At 44.6% G+C, this 22,592-nt stretch overlaps 1 protein-coding gene across 3 annotated transcripts in view; it reads left to right on the top strand.

Annotated features, from left to right (window-relative positions):
* The window catches only part of TNR (tenascin R), a 384,528-nt gene that overhangs the window by 352,045 nt on the left and 9,891 nt on the right, over positions 1–22,592 (top strand). For all 3 annotated transcript variants that reach the window (XM_077928219.1, XM_077928217.1, XM_077928218.1), the window contains 8 exons: positions 105–371; positions 3,138–3,257; positions 6,666–6,809; positions 8,457–8,576; positions 10,137–10,280; positions 10,474–10,604; positions 12,831–12,963; positions 19,238–19,389. In XM_077928219.1, coding sequence (XP_077784345.1) covers positions 105–371; positions 3,138–3,257; positions 6,666–6,809; positions 8,457–8,576; positions 10,137–10,280; positions 10,474–10,604; positions 12,831–12,963; positions 19,238–19,389 — 1,211 coding nt within the window. The remainder of the gene's footprint in view (positions 1–104; positions 372–3,137; positions 3,258–6,665; positions 6,810–8,456; positions 8,577–10,136; positions 10,281–10,473; positions 10,605–12,830; positions 12,964–19,237; positions 19,390–22,592) is intronic.

The following is a 22,592-nucleotide window of genomic DNA, read 5'->3' as shown; positions in this document are numbered from 1 at the left end:
TCCTTTTGTACATGCTCAGATGTACTCATCTTTTTCATCATTTTGCATGTTTCCTGGCAAAATAAGACCCAGCCTGCCATTTTCTTCTGCATTCTTGTTTTCAGGGTTCCGGCCAATCACACAGCTTCACTTTTCTCATGTGACTTCCTCCAGTGTGAACATCACTTGGAGTGACCCCTCTCCTCCAGCAGATAGGCTGATACTGAACTACAGCCCCAAGGACAAAGAGGAAACCAAGCAAGTGATGCTCGACCCCACCAAGAGACATGCTGCCTTGTTTGGCCTGCAGCCATCCACAGAGTATGTTGTGTCCTTGGTGGCTGTGCATGGCCTTGTTAGCTCTGAGCCCATCATGGGCTCCATCAAAACAGGTAACAGCAGCAGCGCTCTCTCCATTGCAGTATAATATCTGTGTCTTGTCCACTTCCGAGGAAGATCCTTTGTGCTTGAATGGGTTGCAAAATTAAAAACAGAAAACAGAGTGGAGCCAACCATCAAAGTCAGAGCTGAGTCTTAGAATTCACATTTAAATCAAGCCAAAATGACACACATTCCAACTATCGCTATGAACCAGTGACAGTTCCCGTTTTCTTCAGCCTCTTCGTTGTAAATCACTCTACCTACTGTATTTTTCCCCCATCTTGCCTTAGGCCAAGGTTTTGTGAATGTGTCTTTTAAAAAATGTTCAAATGATTGCTAGGGTTGCCATTCATAAGGTTTGAGCTTTCCTCCTCAACAATCTCTGAGCATCAGTGTGAATACAGCCCGTCTTAATGCACCTCAGCTCTTAGAAGTATAGGAAACACTGAGCTAGAGAGCAGGTGAGACCTGGGTCTAATACTCACTGCCAGCTCTGGCCTGGCTGTGGCCATGTCTGCTAACCTAGAAGAACTCAGCTCGGAAGAGGATTACAGACCTCCAGTTCCAGCCTAGGCACATCAAACACTCCTACTGCTTTTGCCACAAGTAGTGTCTTGCATCAGTTTGGCCGCACAGGGGACGAAAAGGGTTCTTAGCTTCACCTCTCCCTCTTCCAATGCAAGCAGATGATGCCTATGCCCACATAACTGTCAAACGCTACAGCAGATCCCAAATCTCCTTTCCTCCACCCTCCCCATGCCTGCTAATTTACCCTGAGTTGCTGTAACAGTAATCTTCACATTCATCCTCCTGTAGTCTCAGAGCTGGGTTTTGAGACCACAACTGATTCCAAAGGCAATACAAAGGAATTATACATGTATGCTCAGTTAACCTCAAAATCCCCCCAAAAGCCAAGAAACCAGATTTACTCACTGCATGTTCATTCTGAAATCCCCTTCGAAAAGCTGCACACATTGTTCCAGCTGAAGTGTATGTGGAAGAACCTGCATCTGGGTTGTCCCACTTCAGAGAACATAGGGGGTTCACACTGATGTATCCCCCTCAGGCACAGCAACACCTGAGAGGTGTTGGCTCTTGAATGGTGCAGGAAGACTGATGTCTGTTGCAATCTTGTACTTGGTAGAGTTGAAGGCAGAAGCAGGCAGCTGTGGCTGTAACACCAAGGAATCTTACTCTCCCACAACCAGAATATTAAGTGATGAAGTACTGAAGAAGATTTCATGAATTTGTTGTGGGCTCTTTCGCTGTTTTTCTGGGTCTTGATTATTTGTTCATTTATTTACATAATTGATATCCTGCACCAGCAATAAAATTGAAGAAGCAAAAAAGTACATTATTATTATTATTATTATTATTATTATTATTATTATTATTATTGACAACACAGACAGCAAATCAAAACAAACAAAAGCAGCAGCAACCTGTTTTTTTGTAAACCACTTAAGAGGTTTTATTACAATCAAAAGGTCTATAATTTTTATTAAATAAATTAAAGACAGTAAAATAAAACTAAGGTAAAGGTAAAGGGACCCCTGACTATTAGATCCAGTTGTGGCCGACTCTGGGGTTGCGGCGCTCATCTCGCTTTACTGGCTAAGGGAGCTGGCTTACAGCTTCCATGTAATGTGGCCAGCATGACTAAGCCGCTTCCAGCGAACCAGAGCATCACACAGAAACGCCGTTTACCTTCCCGCCGGAGCGGTACCTATTTATCTACTTGCCCTTTGACGTGTTTTTGAACTGCTAGGTTGGCAGGAGCAGGGACCGAGCAACAGGAGCTCACCCCGTCGTGGGGATTCGAACCACCGACCTTCTGATCAGCAAGCCCTAGGCTCTGTGGTTTAACCCACAGCGCCACTACTCTGCATTAAAATGCTTCTGTTTGCAGTTCCAAAAATCATGAGAAAACCCAAGTGTTTTCTGGCACCTAAATGATACTGATGATGTCTCCAGGCAGGCCTCCATGGGGAGGGCATTCTAAAGAGGATACAAGTGGTGAACCCCTGTCTCTCTCAGATGTCCCTAATATTTCTCCTAATCAGCATTCCCACGGGCATCAAGATCAGCTCCTTAAATGAGGAATGAAATGTATAACCGTGTTAACTACCTTGCCAATTACTATGACAAATGAGCCATTGCTATAAGGCCTCTGCCAATACACACACAATTATGCTTTGGTGCACATGTTAAGGTCTTCTCCTTAGCAGTGACAGCTAAGGGATTAGCTTTTTCTTTTAAAAAAAAGGTGAGACTTTTAGAGAATAAGCTATCACTGTTGGAAAGTGACATTGAGCAGTGGTGCTCTGTCTGCCTTTCCCCCCCCCTCTTTTGAGACTTTGGTGTCTCCTCCAACACCATAACCTTACCATCAAATATGGTCTTTTTTGGCTATGTATTTCTGTGCTCAAACACCTACAAAGATGACCTCTGGCCAAAACTATATATCATATAAAACATGGCATTACTGACAAAAATAGCAGCCCCCAATCAAACTGTGACTCCCTGTTTCAGAAGGTTGTGCAGGACAAGATACAGTAGAATAAATTAATTTTGCGAACAGCGAGAAAACTATATTTTTCTGTCAAGTGTAGTGTTATGTTGAATAGCAATTGTTAAGTGTGTGAATTAGACAATAAGTAACTGTGCTATTAAGAAGAGTCACCACTGTTATCAGCATGAAGTGATGCATTTCCGGTTGGGAATTGTGCAATGTGCAAATGTTCGCCAGCTTTTATTTCTTACTTTGCTTCATTAAGGGATTGATCCACCAAGGAACCTGACCATTGACAACGTGACTACAGATTCTGTGACGGTCCACTGGGCTCCTCCTATTGCATCTTTTGACCACTATAGGATAGCCTACAAATCTGCCCAAGGTAACACTCCCAGGGGTCTGTGGAAACAGCTCACCTGGGTGTTTTAGGGTGCCTGCTTTCTTACAAGTCTTGTGTGTTCATTTGCCTGCTCCCATCTTGTTTCATCTACTCCCAGTTAGGAGGTCCTTGAGAAGGCATGTGTGAGGAGGGTGTAACCTTTGGCTGACCCCCTCCCACAACTACAGAACTGTCCCATAAACCCATTGCTCTCTGGAAAGCTTAGCATGTGTGTGTTTCCTTTGAAGCTAACTGTACAACTCAGAAGTAAGACCCTGTATGTTTGATAGGGCTGACCTCCAGGTAAGTGTGCATATGGTTGCAGCCTGAAAAACTTCTTCAGCTGGGTTCCACAAGATTAAAGAGTCCAGGCTTTCAGAATTCATCACTTCAAAGACAGAGATAGGTCATTAAAATAAAAGAAAGCTAAAGGTTTTAGTGAGGAACATTCATTTCCATTTGACAAGCACCTCAAACAAGTGACTTCCAAACCAAAGGACTTTTGGTAATTACTTTGAAATACACATTTTCTAGAAATAATACACTGTGCATTTGATACTATTAGCCTGCACTTTTTGGATCCAAAAGGTGCTTTGTGCATTGCATGGTGTAAACATGTATCTGAGGATCTGTGTACAGTATGTGTTACTTCCACATGTTTGCTGACACCTACAGTATGTCTCCCTCAGCAAGGGGAGTGTTGTGGAAGCTCCTGTATTTTTCAAGGAAAGCTGTGCATTTGCAAAAGAGAATGAACTGAGTGGGGTGTGGGGCTCCTTCCGCAATTTAAATATTCTCATCCTCAAAAACCAGAGTAGACAGTTTTCTAGAGCAAGGGATTTAGTACTGCTGTGCCACACACTCAAGTCACAAGTCTGTTTGAGGTGTTGAAGGAATGGAATACAAAGCAGATATAAAGGTGAGCTGCTTTTCCCACCCCCTTCATTAGGTTGCCCAAATATTTTAGAACAGGAAATTACAGGTTATAATATTTCAAAGACCCCCTAAGGGTCTGTGTATGTTAAACTCAGAAGCAGCACTTATTGATATGCAATTAGTTGCAAGTTGGTTAATGGGGGTAAGGTTATGCTTCCTCAATTTTGCAAAGAGAAAAGAACTCCATCTTTCGAAGAATGGTTACAGAAAATATGGGAAATTGCCTCAATGAACAAATTAACTTATTGGAGACAAACTTTAAACAACCAACAAGACGACATTATTATACAGAGATGGGCCATAAATTACAGAGTCCCTTTCAACTCTGTAATTTTATGGTTCTGTGATACTAATATAATGCCATGTGATTATTTTTCACCCATATGATGCTGTTCTCAGCTTTGATAGATGTATATATTTTTCTAGTGTGTATATATCTCACACATTAAATATTATTTACTATCTTTAATTTTCTTTACTATAAGATCTTTAAATTAATCACATAGAAATTTAGTACACTATTTGCACCTTTTTTAATGGCAAAGATGAGTGTCTGCATTATTTGAACCTACATATGCAGAAAACCTGAAGTGATCTCTGAGCTATAAAAAAAATAAATAGTTAAACTATTTAGAACAATTCAATATACCTAGAATTATTTATTTTGCTGTGAACTGATCCTTTCCCATCCCTGCCCCGAAATGGCTTTAGCTGATAGAAGAAGAGGCCATGGCTGAGCTAATCTCTTTGGTTATTCTCTCCTGCTTCCAGTTAAATACTGTGTAGTTTCTTATTGCTCGCAGTCTTGAGCCACACTCGGTTGCAGATGATTTAGCAACGCTGGTTTGGTGCATGTCTTTCAATCTTTGGGTAGTGGCAACAGGATTCAGGGAGGGCACCCTGAATGTGGGAATGGGAGACCTTTGAGAAGTTAAAGCCTAAAGTCCGAGATTGGTTACATTACCACCAGATTAATGAGACCTTTAAGCAGGACAGGAAACTAGGATTTCAGAAGGAGAGGTCAAAATTAGAAACAGAACTGCTAGAACCCAATACTAAGAATCTGTCTAGAATGTATAACTTGCTGTTGAAATGGAATACACAGGATGAAACAGTGAAATCAGCTATGATTAAGTGGGCACAAGATATTGGACATGATATTATGTTTGCGGACTGGGAACAGTTATGGACCACAGGCATTAAATTTACGGCATGTAGTGCCTTAAAAGAGAACATAATGAAAATGATCTATAGGTGGTACATGACCCCAGTTAAGCTTGCAAAGATATATCACTTGCCCAATAACAACTGTTGGAAATGTAATGAATGCGAAGGAACCTTTTATCATCTTTGGTGGACCTGCCCGAAGGTTAAGGCTTATTGGGAAATGATCTATAATGAAATTAAGAAAATCCTTAAATGGACATTTGTTAAGAAACCGGAGGCCTTTCTCTTGGGCATGGCCGGCCAAATGATTCCAAAGAGAGATAGAACCTTTTTTATGTATGCAACCACAGCAGCAAGAATTCTTCTGGCAAAGTATTGGAAGACCAAAGAACTACCTACTCTGGAAGAATGGCAGACCAAGGTGATTGATTTTATGGGACTGGCAGAGATGACCGGCAGAATTCGTGACCAGAGGAGAGAGACGGTGGAGGAGGACTGGAAAAAATTTAAAGTTTATCTTAAAAATTGTTGTAAAATTGTGGAATGTTGAGATGTCGAGGGATATGATTTAGAGAATTACAGCTGTTAAAATTGAAATTAAGAAAATTCTTAAAGGGAACTAAATATAAAACTGAATGATGGATTGCAAGAAAAAAAGGATCTTAAAATAAGAATGCAGTGAAGGAGAGGTATGGGGAAGTCGTGTTTTGTCTGTTTGTATTTTGTTTATGTTTATGTTTATGTTGTAAAATCAATAAAAATTATTTTAAAAAAAAATGAATGTGGGAATGGGAGGTGTGCAGTCTGAGAGAGAGAGGTGGCCCTGTTGGGTCCTCTGCCAGTCTGGTTCACAGCTTTATTTCTCCAGAGCTGGTCCTGGCTAGGGCAGCTCTTCCGACCACACTTGGCACTGGACCAACTTTTGATCAAGATGTGCATCTTTCCTCCAGAGTCTAAGGGCTCCATGGAGTTCCATTTGGCCACCTCTCAGATAGCCATGTGGACAAGCAAAAGAGAGAAGCAGCCAGAGCAGGCATCCTCAACTTCGGCCCTCCAGATGTTTTTGGCCTACAACTCCCATGATCCCTAGCTAGCAGGACCAGTGGTCAGGGATGATGGGAATTGTAGTCTCAAAACATCTGGAGGGCTGAGGTTGGGGAAGCCTGAGCCAGAAGATGTGCTCTTCTGGCAACTTCCGTGGCAATCAAGGCTGGAAGGTCTGTGGGCTGACACCAGGCTGTTGTTAGCCTGTGTTTAGTGCACCTGGATTTGCTAGTGGTAATGGATCCATTTTCTCCATCCAAACAGGACGAGTCGACAGCCTAGTTATTGCCAAAGGTGTTACTGAGTACACGCTCAGCCACCTGCAGTCTGCCACGGAGTATGAGATCAGCTTGAAGAGTGTCCGAAGCAGAGAAGAAAGTGAGCCTCTCTCACACATCCTGTATACAGGTATGGAATGCCTTTTGGGGGTTACACAGAACGGTCCAGAGTTTACTTGATAAAGAAGCATCAATGGCTGGTGGCAAGAGCTTCCTTCAGGAATTTGGCACCTTCGGTACATATCTTTAGGCAGCAAGCGAAAACATTGCTCTGTAACCAGGCCTTCGGCTGATTAAACAACCTGTTTTCTATTTTTATGTTGTAAACCATCCTGTGATATTTGGATATAGGGCATTATATAAATTTAATTAATAATAATGTTAGGTGGGGCCAGGTAAAATGGTGGCTGCCAATGAACAACTGGGAGTGCACAGTATTCACTTCTCATACTTTCACAAGTACTGCAGCATCAAAAGAAATGCTTGTTAAGCTCAAAACTGAATCTGCTGAGAGAACTGTAGTAATGGGGGCAATGGGTAGCATTGGGTACCAATGCCTTCTGCAATTTTGGGTTGGTGGTGTATCATAAAGTGCCATTCATCTCATGCCATTGGTTTTGTGAGGAGGAGGCAGTTGAAAACATCCCCCATTATATGCTTTGCTGTGTTATCTCTGAAATTGTACCTCTGCAGAGGCACTTCCATTCCAAGATACCGAAAGATCGTGACTACTGTTAGATCAATAGAAAGGGGACTTCCTACGGAGGAATGAAAATAAAGAAGAGCCAGCCTAGATGCAATGGGGCAGACATTTTCCTATGTTTGCTTGCATGCCTCATTCACACATAAAGGGCAGAGGGAATCCTTTTTTAACATTTGAATGGACGCACCTCTTGCTTCTCCATAGCTCCAAGCACCTTTCTCTCCATCCCAGCTCACTCCCAGAACCAGAGCTGGGCCACAAGAAATGTCAGTGAAGCAAAGGAGGGATGGAGAGATCAGATGGGGAAGATTCACCCCCTCTAATTCATTAACTACTTTTGGTGTCAAATTCAGACCCCACTCCCCACTTTGTGTGTGAGTGGGACTGATCTATGAAAAATAAACTGGCTGTCCCATCACATCTCAGTCGGGCCTCAACTTCAGGATGTAGAGCCATGGCACGGTTTTCCTTTGGGCGCTTGCTTTGCTTCACATGCAATGACTTGTGGTTTGGAGACAGTGTTGTTGTTGTTTAGTCGTTTAGTTGTGCCCGACTCTTCGTGACCCCATGGACCAGAGCACGCCAGGCACTTCTGTCCTCCACTGCCTCCCGCAGTTTGATCAAATTCATGCTGGTAGCTTCAAGAACACCATCCAACCATCTCATCCTCTGTCGTCCCCTTCTCCTTGTGCCCTCCATCTTTCCCAACATCAGGGTCTTTTCCAGGGAGTCTTCTCTTCTCATGAGGTGGCCAAAGTCTTGGAGCCTCAGCTTCACAATCTGTCCTTCCAGTGAGCACTCAGGGCTGATTTCCTTACGAATGGATACGTTTGATCTTCTTGCAGTCCAGGGGACTCTCAAGAGTCTCCTCCAGCACCAGCACAGTACTTGGAGACAGTACTTGCTGCTGAATCGTGAGCATATGGCTGCTACGTCGTTCCTTCTAGTTGCCTTACATTTTTGCTCTGTGGTTTTTGGACTTTAAGCTGCTTCCAGGTCCTTGTCATGGCTGATGCCTGAGGCAAAGAAACAACTTCTGTGTTGACTCCCTTACCTTGTCTTTTTGTTATGCAGCCATGGATAATCCAGAGAGCTTGACTGCCACGAACATCACCCCAACGGAGACCCTGCTGAAGTGGGACCCACCCATGGCTGAAGTGGAGAATTATGTCATTGTCCTCACACATGACACAGGTATGTCTGTGTCTGGTATGCAGAACTGTGTGGGGACTGTGACAGGCAGGGAGAATTCGAAAGAGGCAGGTAGAGGAGGTTGGTGTGAAGAAGCAGGGGGACGGGTATGTGTGTCTCAAACAGAGGGTCCTGGCAGCCAATTTACTCTCAAGGGCACTGTGCTGGTGCTAGAGGATGCAACCGTAGTTCAGCCAATAACACAGGGGCCCATGGGATTTCATCTGGGCCTTGAAAGTCTGAGACTCTGGCCTGGCTCCTCAGTCTTGAGTATTGTCTGAGTGAAGGCAGCAGCGGAGCAAGTTGATCGGGCGCCTGGCGTGGGGCCCATGGGGGTGGGGCCAGCCACCCACGGGGGCACCATGGGGCCTCCTGAATCTGCCTGCCTCCTCCCACTCAGCTGCCCTACAGCTGGGAGGGTAGGCAACGGGAGGATTGTTTGGGCAGCGCGGAGCCTGCAGGTGCCCAAGCCACCACGTCACTCCCAGGAGACACGCATGGCTCGGGCGCGCTGCAGGTCCCGCGGTGAGTGCCGCCCAGCATTTTGTCACCCCTCTCAGTGGTGACACCCAGGACAGACTGCCCCCACTGCACCCCCCCCTTGCTACACCCCTGAGTGAAGGTCAGTTGCACTTAGAGTGTCCCTGCCTGGTCCATCCACCTGGCCCATGCTTTGACCGTCAAGGTCACCACCTCTTTGGAATGAAGAACTTTGGAACTCTTTGGAATGAAGAACTTTGCAAGTCATCACCACCCCTTCTCACAGTTCCTGGCACAAAATGCAGTGGTCCAGGAACTTTTGGGATTTTGAGAAAACATTGTTGGTTTCAGTCACAAAATGGCTGCTGGGGGATATGTAGCACAAGACAAAATGGCTGCCAATTCCAAAAGAGATATTTAACCTTGGAATCCAATGCATGTTCAGTGTAGGAGAAGGTGAGCCAGTGCAAATGGGAACTAATCCGGAAAAGCAATCTCTCGTGGATCGTGCATTTTTGAGGGGATATTTACTGAAAACTTTCACAAGCACTACAGAAGGTATTGACAGGCACACTTAGATGCCAAGTTGGCACCTTCTAGACCAAAGTGTCCAGAGTTTTTGCTGTCCTTCTGCAACATTCTCTGCTTCCAGTGTAACATTCCTCCTGTAGTAGGATGGATTCACACAATCAATTTCCCCCCACCATGAAGTGATGTGTCCTTTCACCTTGGCATAGCTCCCAGTCCCGACAACCTAATTGTTCTCCACATTAATCTCAGTCATATGAGTGGTCCATCCACAAGTTCCAGCAAGTATCCAATAGTCCTGATTTTTAAGACTTGACATATTTGCATAGGCCTGCATGGAGGCTGAACCACTGGCAAGTTTGGATTCTCCAGCAGGGGCAACTGCCAACTTATTGTCTCTATCAGGACACCAATTTTGTAAGCCCACCATCAGGCTCCTCCTTTCCCCCCATGGCTATCTGACCATAAAGCCTATTTTATTTAAGTTGGATCTCACACTCGAAGGCTGCCATTTCAAAAGCCTTGTGTTCTGTACAACCCATCCCCTGATTTCAGGTGCCGGAGAAACCATTTTAGTGGACGGGACCAACCAGGAGTACCAACTCATCAGTTTGCTGCCCAGTACCAGCTACGGCGTCACCATGTATGCCACCAATGGGCCCGTCACCAGCAGAACCATCTTCACCAACTTTACAACTCGTAAGTATAGCCTATTAATTCTCGCTGCCAGGAAATAGCATTCATAACAACTGACGACTTGTTTTTCTGTGGAATATAGGAAACAAACTTCCAGATGAAGGATTTTTATATCTTTGAGTATTCAAACTGTAGCTTGCATATCACAAAACCCTGCAACAAAATTATTGCCCTACTCTCATTCATTTGCCAACAGTTTTGGATCCTCCTTCAAATTTGACTGCGAGTGAAGTGACTCGGCGAAGTGCCCTGCTTTCGTGGCTGCCTCCTATGGCTGAGATTGAGAACTACATCATGACTTACCGGTCACTTGATGGGAGCCGAAAGGTGGGTCCTTTCTTCCAATAAGTCTCTCATGCCAGGGTGGAGCCAGATGAACTCCAGATGTGCGGGGGGAGTTGTTTTTGCCTGAAGGTTGTGATTTCATTCCCCTCCACCACCACACTACACCCCCCCCAAAAAAACACACCCTCAATCCATTTTTTGTTCTGTTTTTTTTGCAGTTTTCATAGTCACTTCCCCTCCCTTTTGTCACTGCTTTGGAAGCCATTTTTTCCTCTGTTTCAGGTCCTTTGTTTGATGTTACAGTAGCTGTGCTGTGTTACCATTTTAGCACAGTTTTTGCATAGCATGAAATAAATACTAATGGGATAACATTAAACTAATGGAAAGAAATAGCATACAAGTAAAACTGTGCTGGACCCAGGGGGGTTACTGAGAGGCGTGGTCAGAGTCCGGTCCTGGGTCGAGGGTCTGGAGACTGTCCACCATGGGCAAAGCGGGGTCCAAAGCAAGAAGCCGAGCATGGTCGGGAACTCCAGAAGAACAGGTCTGGGTGCTGGCAGAACCAGGTTTCCAGCGACGTTGCTCCTGCAATCTGGGACCGGGTTGACTGGCCTTTATCTCCTCTGAGGCCTGGGGCGGTCCCAGCCCACAGGTGACCCGCCTCTCCTGGCCTTAAAGCGAGCACTCCTCCTGAGAGAACCCAGTTCCCTCCGCCTCTCTGCCCTGAGCCTCTGCAGCTCAGGAGAGGCTGGAGGGTTACTGGACCCAGGGGCAGCTTCACCTTCCCCTGACAGGGCTGGGAGAGGAGCACCTGCAGACAATGGGTCCTCAATCTCCCCAGAGCCAGAGTGGATTCATCTGGTGTCTGCTCCTGAGGATCCGGCACAGGTGCAGGCCCTTCATAATCAAGCCCCTGCCCCGGCTCAGCCGGCCCTGGAGGCGGGGACTCCTGTGCAGGCTGGGACTCCTCAGGTTCAGCTTCTGAATCAGATTCCCAGGCCATCACAAAAACTGGCCAGCAGTCTTCCCTAGCACGAGCCACCATTTTCTCACATAGTTACACAAAGCATCTCCCACCCCTGTTTGAGCCATTGCATAATAATCAGGCAATAGGTGTTTTGCCACCTGATCTCTGCCTGCATGTAACAAGTGGGTTCTTGGAGGGGAGGGGGGTACCCTTGTCCTTGCCTGCTATTTCTAATGCCATGATTTGTGGCCTTCACTTGCACAAGGAGGACACAAAACAAGCAATTGAGAAAGTCATGAAACTTCATGGGATACCATTTCTGCAGCTAAACGGCAAGGTGTGGAGGGGAATAGAGTCATCCTCTTATCCAAAATTGCATCAGCTATGGCACATTTAATGTCACCGTTGTGAGCGCTGCATTTGAAAAGACTTTGTGTGCCCTATCTGGATGATATATTGCATTTTGCCATAAATAAACTAAATAAAGCAAATTCGCGAGACAAGCTGGAAGATGGACTGTGTGCTACAAATGAGGAACAAGAGTAGTTTTACTACACAAAACTCATCTTGTGGAAAATTCATTGGGGCCCCACAACCCCATATCACTCCTGCAGGCCTTTCCTGTGTCCGAGAACATCTTGTGGGAATGATTTGTGTGATTTGTTCAGACATAACTGAAGTTATGGAATTAACACCCCTCATTAGGTGGGGGCAGAAGCCAACACTGCAAGGGAAACATGAGGCTCCCACTCCTGTGTTTCTCTTGCGACATAAATTTGGGGACAAGGGCACTTGCACAGGAGAATGGCAGGACGGGAAGGGGGTGTTTAACCCTTGGTCTTCCTGCTAGACATTCACAAGGGAAGTGCCTAAGCAGTATTCCACTTCTCACAATTTACTTCCAGCCTCTTTCCAGATGTGAAGGACTGCTTTCACACAACCTGACACCTCTCAGGTTTTAAGTTCAAGACCAGAATCCTGATCCTCTAAATGCCTCCAGGTTCCATTTCTGTATTAAGTACCTGAGCAGGGCAAGCCCACCCATGAGGCAAGGTGAGGTGACCACCTAAGGCAGCAGGGTCCACAGGGGCAGCAGATCCTGATGTAGATCTTTTTTTACACCCCATCCCCTTGTTCCTGATATAGTTCTTTCCTCACCCCTTCTTCTCTGGCAGGGAGGAGGGCACCATTTTGGGTTCTGTCTCAGATGCCAAAATGTCTTGGGCTAGCCATGTACGTAAGCCCCACAAATCTCTCCTGCTCATCTCTGATTTTCCATCTCTTTTTGTGACTGAGCACAGGAATTGATTGTGGATGCAGAAGACACCTGGATCCGCCTGGAAGGGCTTTCGGAAAACACAGAATACACAGTGCGCCTGCAAGCAGCCCAGGATGCTGTGAGGAGTGGATTCACCTCTACCATCTTCACTACAGGTGAGAGAGTTACACAGGGCTTTCTTTCTAGAAGAAAATGTGCTGGAACTCACCACAGGAGTTCCATTCCAGGCCCCTACATGCATACGTGAAATTGTGTATAATGGGGATCACCCTGGAGAGTCCTAGTGGTTTATGAGGAGATCCCACCCCTAGAGCCCAAAGAGGATCCCATCAGGCTCCAGGGAGCGTCTCCTTGCCAGCCAGAGGCTTGTTGAGGTTGCTCAGCTGAGTCACAATCACTTTTAACTGAGGTCCCATCGGAAGATTGGCTTTTTTAAAAGAAAACATGTAATCTTTTTTCCTTGAGATTTAAAGACACATTTCCTTGGCCCATGCCAAAGTTGATATTGCTTAACAGATAAACTTGGTACCTCCAGACTATCCCCCTCGATACATACACAGGCTGATTTCTATGTCTGACTTAAATTTCATAGCTGAAATGCATTACCCTCCCTCTTCCCCACACAAAAGAGGCAAAAGCAAAAATGAGTATGGAGTGGAGTACAAAGTTAAGGGTTCAAACCAGAGGTACATAGTAAGTTGTCTTATACTGGGTCAAACCATGGCTCTATCTAGCTCCTTACTGTCTACACTGACTGGCAGCAGCTCTCTGGTTTCAGGCAGGAGTCTCTCCCAGCCCCACCTGGAGATGTTGGGGGTGGAACCAGGGACCTTCTGCATGCAAGGCGGACCTACAGCCCTTCTCTTCAACTGTCCCAAAGGGTCCCAAGCAGTTGTTTGGCTCCAAGTTTAAATCTGATGGGGTGCATGACAAGATCGCAGGAGGGAGACTTCCTTTTTTATCATTTCATTTATTTTTATTTAGGACATCTGTTAGCCATGTACCTGCCATGGCTCACAGTTTGCAAACAAAGCATAAAAGTGCAAGAATACAAATGCATTTTTGAAAGCGTACAAAAACAAACAAGTCACGGGAGGTAGAAAAACCCAGCAAAAAGTCACAGATGTAAAGGGCAAGGCCCGGGCAAATAAAAAAAGTGTTCACTGGGCACTGAAAAGAGGACAGAGACAGTGCCAGGTGGATCTCTCTGTGAACCTCTCTGAGTGAGATGTTACCAATGAGTGCAGGTATGGCCAGGCTAGCTCTGTCTATGAGGGATCACAGCTCTTGCACTAGCTGGAGCTGCAGAGGCCGCTCATGCCTCTACAGATAGGGCTAGATCTAACAGCACTTCAAACTGTAGACATGATCTTTCAAAGAAAGTTCTTTTTTTTTTTTATAACATATTTATTGAGATTTTCAGAAAAATCCAGAAAAAAGGAAAAAAAGGAAAAAAAGGAAAAAAAGGAAAAAAAGGAAAAAAGAAAACATTCACATTTTAAACCTTATTTTCAATGACATATTTCCAAGACTTCCCCACCCCACCCCTTCTTATATTCCAATTCCACTTATTTAGTTCAACAAGTTCTTATTCCCAATTTTTAACCTTATTGTATTTAGTTGATTTTATATAGCCAATTTTACCTTATAAACCTCAGTCTTTATACATTAAAATCTTTTTCTAAGGTCAACCCCAATTCCCTTCCACGAATTCCCCATTTTTGTACTCATAAGAAAACAAAATAAGAAATAAAAGAAAAAATCAAAATATAGTTGTACACCCTTTGGATTCCCATGCTCCAACTCCCCTTTCCCGGTTTCTATCCCCCATGTCCATCAGTCTATCTGCTCTCAGCCTGGAGATCTCACATCCGAGGCTCTTAATTCTCTCTCAGTTCCCCTTTGCCAGTTTTCTTGATAGTCCTTTATATCAAACACCAAATCTCAGAGAAGCTCTGTCTCAATAATGTCCATTTTTCTTCCAGCCAGACCTCTGCATTTAAAAGTGGAGCTCAAATCTTGTTTCTTACTCTTTTTAAGGCTAAATGTCCCAAAAGCTCCAACTTCCATCTTGATCAAATTTGTAATCCATAGGTCTTCAGATCTCCGCATAAGGAGATCTCTCCATTCTTCATTATCCAGTTCAAACCAAGTTTTCATCATCCAGATCTTATTTTCCTTTATGTCCTTCCTAACAGAAGAAAGTTCAACCCTACCCAGAACAGACTGAATACCACCACCAAACATATCACTCACCAAAAGCTCCTCTGCCTAAATATGGACCAAGCTTCCGTTAACTGGCCTCCATCCAGTCCATGACCAGTTGCAGAGAGCACTTTAGCACCTCCACAGCTTCACCTGAATTTGATGAAAAGGGTAGAAATGGGAGTCTTCCGTGTACTGATGACACATTACTCCCAATTTCCAGATAACCTCCACAAGAAGCTTCTGAGTGAGGTTAAATAGCACAAGGGGCAAAATAAAACCTTGTGGCAAACCACAGAACAGCTGCCAGGGGACAGTGGCAATCTCCCAACACCACTTCTGAAGCCCATGATCAATATAGAAGCAGAAACATCATTTTTCTGGGCCCCCAGCTCCCACCACAGATAGTTAGTACAGGGAGGAACCGTGGTCAGTGGTATCCAGAGCTGCTCAAAGGTCCAGAAGGATCACACTCCTCCTGTGTTTCCTCCAGTGTAAGTCTCTGTTTCTACCCAAAACTAGATTGAAATTGAACTAGACTAGGCAAATTCAAGAGTATCTGGAATTGCCCAGCCGCCACTTGATTACATTGCCCCAAAGGATCCTCTGAGTCCTCCATGAATTTCTTCTGGAATTACTATTCATTCGTCTCTTTAAATGCCCCTGGGACCAGCAGGAAGCCATTGATTAACTACAGGACTGAACTAGGCAGTCTAGTGCAGCTACTGTTACAAGGCAAGGTAGACATTAAGGTGTTAGGTCAAAGTCTTCCAAGCATCCTGCACTCAGCTCCAGGCCTAAATAACTGAAGTTCAATACATAACAGTGTTTTCCTGGGTCAGTGAAAATGAACATCTGTCTCTACAGGTTTGACTGCCTAACATCTGTTTCTTTATAATATAGCAAGTATTTTTTAAAAAATCAGACTCCACAGCCTGAATTTAGATTAGTTTACGCTACAAATAGGTGCATTTGGAAGAAGCAGGTGTCTACAGAAATAATAATATCTCACTGGAGAATGCTCTTGTGTAGACTCATGAAGATTGTGGAACAGCACAAGAGGGCACCCAGAGTGGAATGGCTTGTTTAGAAAGGGGATGCACAAAAGTGGTTGGATAGTGAATCCAATTACATCTGTACCGAAATTGTTCAAAAGAAGCAGGAAGGAGCTGTCCACCCATATAGTTCTGAAATCACTTGGTGTTTATATCTAGGATTCTAAAAGGGCTGCCTTTGAACTTTCTGCGGATATATTCTTCATTGATGTGCATGAAAAGGTTTTTGAAAAGGCTGCCGGTTAACAGCAACAGCTATCAACAGCCCAAAACCCTGCTTGCCTCATACAGCTATAGATCGGTGGCTGTTGCATTATTCTCCCTTCCACTTCAGTTAGTGTAAAGGATTAGGGTGACTTATGTTGCTAGGGATGAAAGCCAATGCAGAGCTTTTAGATTGATCTTGCTGACAGATGAAAAGCATATCAGACCTCCTGGCGTAATTCAGTGTAGTGTCGCTGGTTTTTACATGGTTGGTATATTTTGATAAATGCTGAGGTGACCAACTTCTGTACTCTCCAAACAGTGTATTTTCATTACAAAGTCAGCATAACATAGCAGTAAGGGCTTCAGGGTTATGACAGAAAGCTGGTGTAATATAGTGGCTAAGTGACTGGGCTACAGGTCAGGAAAACCAGCTTGGTTTGAATTTTATCTCTGTCATGATGACTTTACCAGGTAGCCTTGAACCACTTGCGCCACCGCCATTTGCCTCCCAAGCTAAATCTGCAAATCTGCAGGACATAGCGAATCCAGAGACAAATAATAACGGGGGGGGGGGGGGTTTCCACATGAATACAGCGCAGGAGAAAGGTCTGGTGAAGGAACACCTCCCTGAAGATCACAACCCCAGTTTAGTTTCCAACCCCATCTTCAGCAGCTGATCTTTCTAAAGCAAAAGATGCAGGGAACCTCAAGTGCAGGATTCAAACATGCCCTCAGCATAATGTGCAGTTTGACCCTAGAAAGCTAAGAATCGCAGCAGCAGCAGCCTCCTTTGATTCTCATAAGGCTTTCCAGGAGAACAATAAAGTGTGATTAACAAAAGAGAAAATCCCCAGTTGTACACTGAAAGACTTGAACCTGCTCAGGTTGACTAGAGACATAACAAGGTGCTTTCATTCCCCCAGCCATGCTAATAGCTGTCCGTTGTGGCTCACATGTACATGAGATTCTAGGAGAATTGCGAGATAAGTGGCACAAAGGAAACTTTATTATTAATGTCGCCCAGGTCTTCCAAGGTCTGTTTAGAGTTCAAAAGGTATGAATATGAATTGAAATAAGTAATCACTATGGAGCACCAGGGGATTCACAAGAGGCTTGGATGTTATGAAATTGAAACAAGTCCCCCTGACAGAGCAACAGTTAAGGAGGAGGAAATAGTTAAAGGAGGGCGGGGGGGGGGGAGAGATTCTGTGAGCAAGGCTTCTTCCAGAGGAGTAACCACAGTTAGCCTTTTGTTGGCTGAGAGGGGAGTGGGTTGTTCTGGGGTTGGGGGGAGAGAATTCTGTGATATAAGACTAAGGGCTTATCCAGACTTCCTCTTGTCCTAGTGCTCCCCCCCCCCCGGGGAAAAACGCTCTTTAGTGCTCAGAGAAAATGGCAGTTTGGGTTTTCTCCAGATTGGCATTTGTTCCAATTTTGCACTAAAGAGCAGCAGGGCAAGGGGAAGTGTGGACCAAGTGGGGAGACCGGGTTGCTGTCAGGATGAAATGGGGAGGGAGAGAACCACATATACCACTTTGAGCTCCTTGGAAGACAAAGGGGGTATATAAATGTAATAAGTAAATAAATATTTTTTTAAGCGCTCGGACTACATTAGACACTTTTACTTATAAAACAACATCATTGGTGCCAAGAAAAATCAAATCACCATGGTATAGTTATAGAAATTAATCAAATTTGATTTCCCCACCCCATTTCTCTTTTGGTAATTTTATATATATTTCCTCAACTTCCACTAGCCATGGGTTGGACAACGAGCTTGCAGAGCACTGAACCCCTGCCCTGGGGCCAATGAAAATCCTGCTTTCATTGATTTCAGTCTGTAGGAGACCCAGATTTTCCTGTAGGTTTTCGTAGTCTTGTCAAGGCCCTGGAGTCTCCTTGAAATAAGGTGACCCTCTGCTTAGGGAGGCCTATTTCCTCATGGGGCTTGTCCAGCCTTCCTTTTGTGCCACACTCTTCAGGCACAGGTCCATGTTTTAAAACTCCACGTCCCAAGTGCTTTCTCCAGGAAAACCTGTGCTTTACCGCTGAATTGGATCAAACAGCAATCCGCAGAAAACCTGATTGTCGTTTGCTCCGATTCAGCAGTAAAACATGGTTTTTCCAGCGGAAAGTACTGGGACAAAAACAAACCTGCTTGGACACAGAGCTTTAAACTCTGGATCTATGCCTAGAAATTTGTCACAAAAGGAAGTCTGGTTGAACCCATGCTTTAAGTATAGAAGGTCCTAAGTTAAAAGGTTCTCAGGAAGACTCATCCCTGATACCTGTTGCCACCTGGAGTCCTAGACTAGATTAAGCCAATACCCTCAACTTCCTCCAGTCTTCCATCTTTTCTTTGTGCAATATCAGACACTCATAGAATCATAGAATCATAGAGTTGGAATAGACCACAAGGGCCATCAAGTCCAACCCCCTGCCAAGCAGGAAACACCATCAGAGCACTCCTGACATATGGTTGTCAAGCCTCTGCTTAAAGACCTCCAAAGAAGGAGACTCCACCACACTCCTTGGCAGCAAATTCCACTGTCGAACAGCTCTTACTGTCAGGAAGTTCTTCCTAATGTTTAGGTGGAATCTTCTTTCTTGTAGTTTGGATCCATTGCTCTGTGTCCGCTTCTCTGGAGCAGCAGAAAACAACCTTTCTCCCTCCTCAATATGACATCCTTTTATATATTTGAACATGGCTATCATATCACCCCTTAACCTCCTCTTCTCCAGGCTAAACAGACTCGAAGTGTCCCTTAGTGTCCCCGTTATCAGCAAAACTGATTTAAATTTAAAAATGGGCACAGTTTATTCTCCATACAGCAAGAGCATTCACAGGATCTGACCTCCCTGTCATGGTCTTGGCTTATCATGAACAAAAGTGTTTGCCAATGTTATAGGCAAGCAGAGGTGTGATATCACTGCTGACGTGTTCACTGCACTAATTTTACAGGAGGTCGTGTGTTTATGAATCCTCAAGATTGTGCCCAACATTTGATGAATGGCGACATGATGAACGGTGTTTACACCATCTCTCTTAATGGGGATCTTGGCCAGAGAGTGCAAGTGTACTGTGATATGACCACGGATGGAGGCGGATGGATTGTAAGTGAACAAACAAACTTGTTATGCAAGTCCTCTTCTTCTTCTTCAATCAAAAAGTCATATTTATGAGGGTTTAATGGCTTCACAGAGTTATGTGATTCATGAGTCCAATATTCGAGTCGGGTATGTGTGGAATGCCTTATTAACATTTTGTTAAACTGAGTGGCTGAAGTTATAATTCTTCATGGTTGAGTACTTTCCTTAGTTTCTAGAAATTAAGTCTCTCCATGGGGAGGGGAAAGCGTATGCATCAAGCTCGCAATTGAGCACATGAGCACTAAGGCAAGATGCAGCACAATGTCTGCCACTTCACACACAGCAACTACTGAGTTATATTTTGAACTTTTGACATGTCGTAGGATAATGTTTGTCCTCCTCTTTTTATCTCTTCGCTTTTAAACTGGCCTAGGACAGTCTAAGTCAGCTGACAGCTTTCTCTATCTTTTTAAAAAGAGCCTTAAACCAAGAAAGTAAGTTGGAATTTTATTGTAGCAAAATTCAGTTAGAAGGGCAGGGCTCTAAGGGACAACAGGTGCCAAGCTTTACCAACCCAGTGGTAGGAGACGTGAAAATGTCACTGTGCCTGGGAAGTGTGGTGACCTTCGCTCCCTGAACCAGCACATAGCCAAAGCAGGCAGTGTCCCTTCGGTGTTCATTTCTGCACTTGACATCTGCCTACATATGGTGAACATTGTCATCCCCATTCTTGCAAGAGCCAGACTACCAGGATGCTAAGGATCTTTTCAGTAGGGTGCTTCAGCCAATCCTGGCTTCCTTGTGACTAGTAAGTACATATGATGCAATATATATATGATGCATATATTTGCAAAAGCAAGCTTATCCTCACTCACTGTTCACACTTAGTTCGAAAGCACGTCAAAATGCAAGTAGATAAATAGGTACCGCTCCGGTGGGAAGGTAAACAGCATTTCCATGCACTGCTCTGGTTCACCAGAAGTGGCTTAGTCATGCTGGCCACATGACCTGGAAGCTGTCTGTGGACAAACGCCGGCTCCCTCAGCCTATAGAGCGAGATGAGCGCGCAACCCCAGAGTCAGTCACGACTGGACCTAACGGTCAGGGGTCCCTTTACCTTTATAGTATTTTAGATAAATGTAATATGTGAAGCAGTTCTAACAGTATAAATTTGGCCACTACATCCCATATCTTAAGAGAGCAGAGGCAATGGGCAGCCTGGACGCACAGTCCCACAATGGTGAATGACAACTGTGCAGGAGGAGCCTCAACTTTGCTGGGTTCTAAGGTCTACCCTGTAGCTTGATTGACAAGATGGCGTCCATGTTAGCTGTTGTGGAGTATACAATGCACACACTGTTATTTAAATTTATGTGAAGAGGCCTCTCTCTCTCTCTCTCTCACACACACACACACACAATTTTTCTTTTTTGAGAAAAAGGAGGGAAGGAGTTAGAATGGATAAATGGGGCCTAAATGTTTTCTCTCTCTGCTGCTTCTCTGTTCCAAATCCAAACTGCTTTTCTCCCCATAGAGTTCCACATGTATCTTTGTGAGGATAAAACACAATAATCTGTGGAGGTAGCAGCCTGGAGTCCAGCAACAGCCAGGGAAAGGGTTAATTAGCACCTGGTACAACTTTTAAATTGCCCCTCCCAAAGCAGCTTTTTCTCTTTGAAAAACCAAGAGGCCAGGAGTGGGGAACAGTGTTGCATGCCTCTAATTGTGTAGTTAGGCTGTGAAAGAGAAGAGAAGAGAAGAGAAGAGAAGAGAAGAGAAGAGAAGAGAAGAGAAAAAGGCACTAGTCAATAACTAGAACCATCTCACCAGGGTACTCTATTTTCCATGCCTTAGGGACTAAGTTAATAATAGTTACACTCTGAGAGATTCCTGGTGATTTATTTGACACATGCAACTCCTTTGGAGAGTGAAGCTGGAGTTGATTCATGATGCTATCAAGGAAATTAATCGACGGTGTCTTTCAAAATTTGCATTTCACTGCTCAACATATGGCAGCTACGGGAAGCGCACAATAGACCCAGGATGGCCCCCGAAAGGCTAGCAGGCAGGATTTCGCCTCAGAAGCAACTTTTCCTGGTTCTTTGTGGTCCTACCAAATGTTAATCAAGGTGTGGTGCAAAGCCAGTTTTGCTCACATTTTCACTTGTAAGGATTTTACATTTGCATTTTATATAAACATTACGGTCTTGCCTTCCAATGTGCCTCCTGGTAATGTGGAGGACCAGCACATAGGTACCTTTTCAGAGCATCTTTCAGAAAGCACTTTATATCTTTGTATCCCCTGTTGACAGCCTTCCATAGCTGTTAAGTGCTTACTGCTAAGAAGCACCCCATTGATTACAGAGTCAGACCACCCATGAGGGCATTGGCTTGTCCCTGCTCACAGGCTGGTAACCAGAGTGTATAATGACCCTTAAGAGTACAGAAGCCTCCTCTGCATTAGGGAAATGTCATTCCTTGTGGAACCAGATGATCAATTCCTGTCTTAAGGCAGGAGTAACATGGACCTGGGAAATCCAGCCCCATGTACTAGAGTACAGAGGAAGACTGCTAATGAAGGGGACGGTGTACCACCATGAAGAGTTCAGTCAAAGAGTAATGGGCAAGGTTGCCTGTGGCCTTATCGGTTAGCAACGGGGAACAGACATTGCTCAGGCAAAAGGGAAGGCGGTTAGTTTTTCTTGTGGGACTGACATCATCATTCAGCTGCCTGGTGGGTGGCTAAGTAGATACCTGATGCCATGCATGAATATTTCAAAGCAAGAGAATGCAGTCCACTGTGATTGCATAGCTGCAGCTGCAAAGTATGCAAAGAAGCCAGGATAACATAGGGCTGACTTTTGCTTTTAAAGTATCTGGCACCCAACATTATTACCATTAGTATTGATTACATTTTTGCCCCATCTTTCCTCTCAAAGGAGCCTAGGGTGGCAAACAACCAAACAGTAAAATAATACAATTGTTTTTAAACATGAAGAATATTTAAAGAGAGTCACATTTTGTCATGGACTGGTTGGACGCGGAGAAATGGTGGGTGGAACCAGCTGAGGAACCACCAAGGGAGGAAGGCTCATAACCCAGGGATTGGTAGTTGGACAACGATGAGTGGTCAGAGGGAGAAGACTAGGAAGAGAACGTGTCAGAAGCTGAAGAGGTAGCCGGGTTTAGTGAGCTGGGAGAGTCTGTGGCAGAGAGAAGTCCAGAAT

The sequence above is a fragment of the Podarcis muralis genome, chromosome 5, assembly GCF_964188315.1.
Source record: "Podarcis muralis chromosome 5, rPodMur119.hap1.1, whole genome shotgun sequence".
Lineage (NCBI taxonomy): Eukaryota > Metazoa > Chordata > Lepidosauria > Squamata > Lacertidae > Podarcis > Podarcis muralis.
Note: the sequence above shows the minus strand (reverse complement) of the source record. Positions and strands in the feature narration are given on the sequence as shown.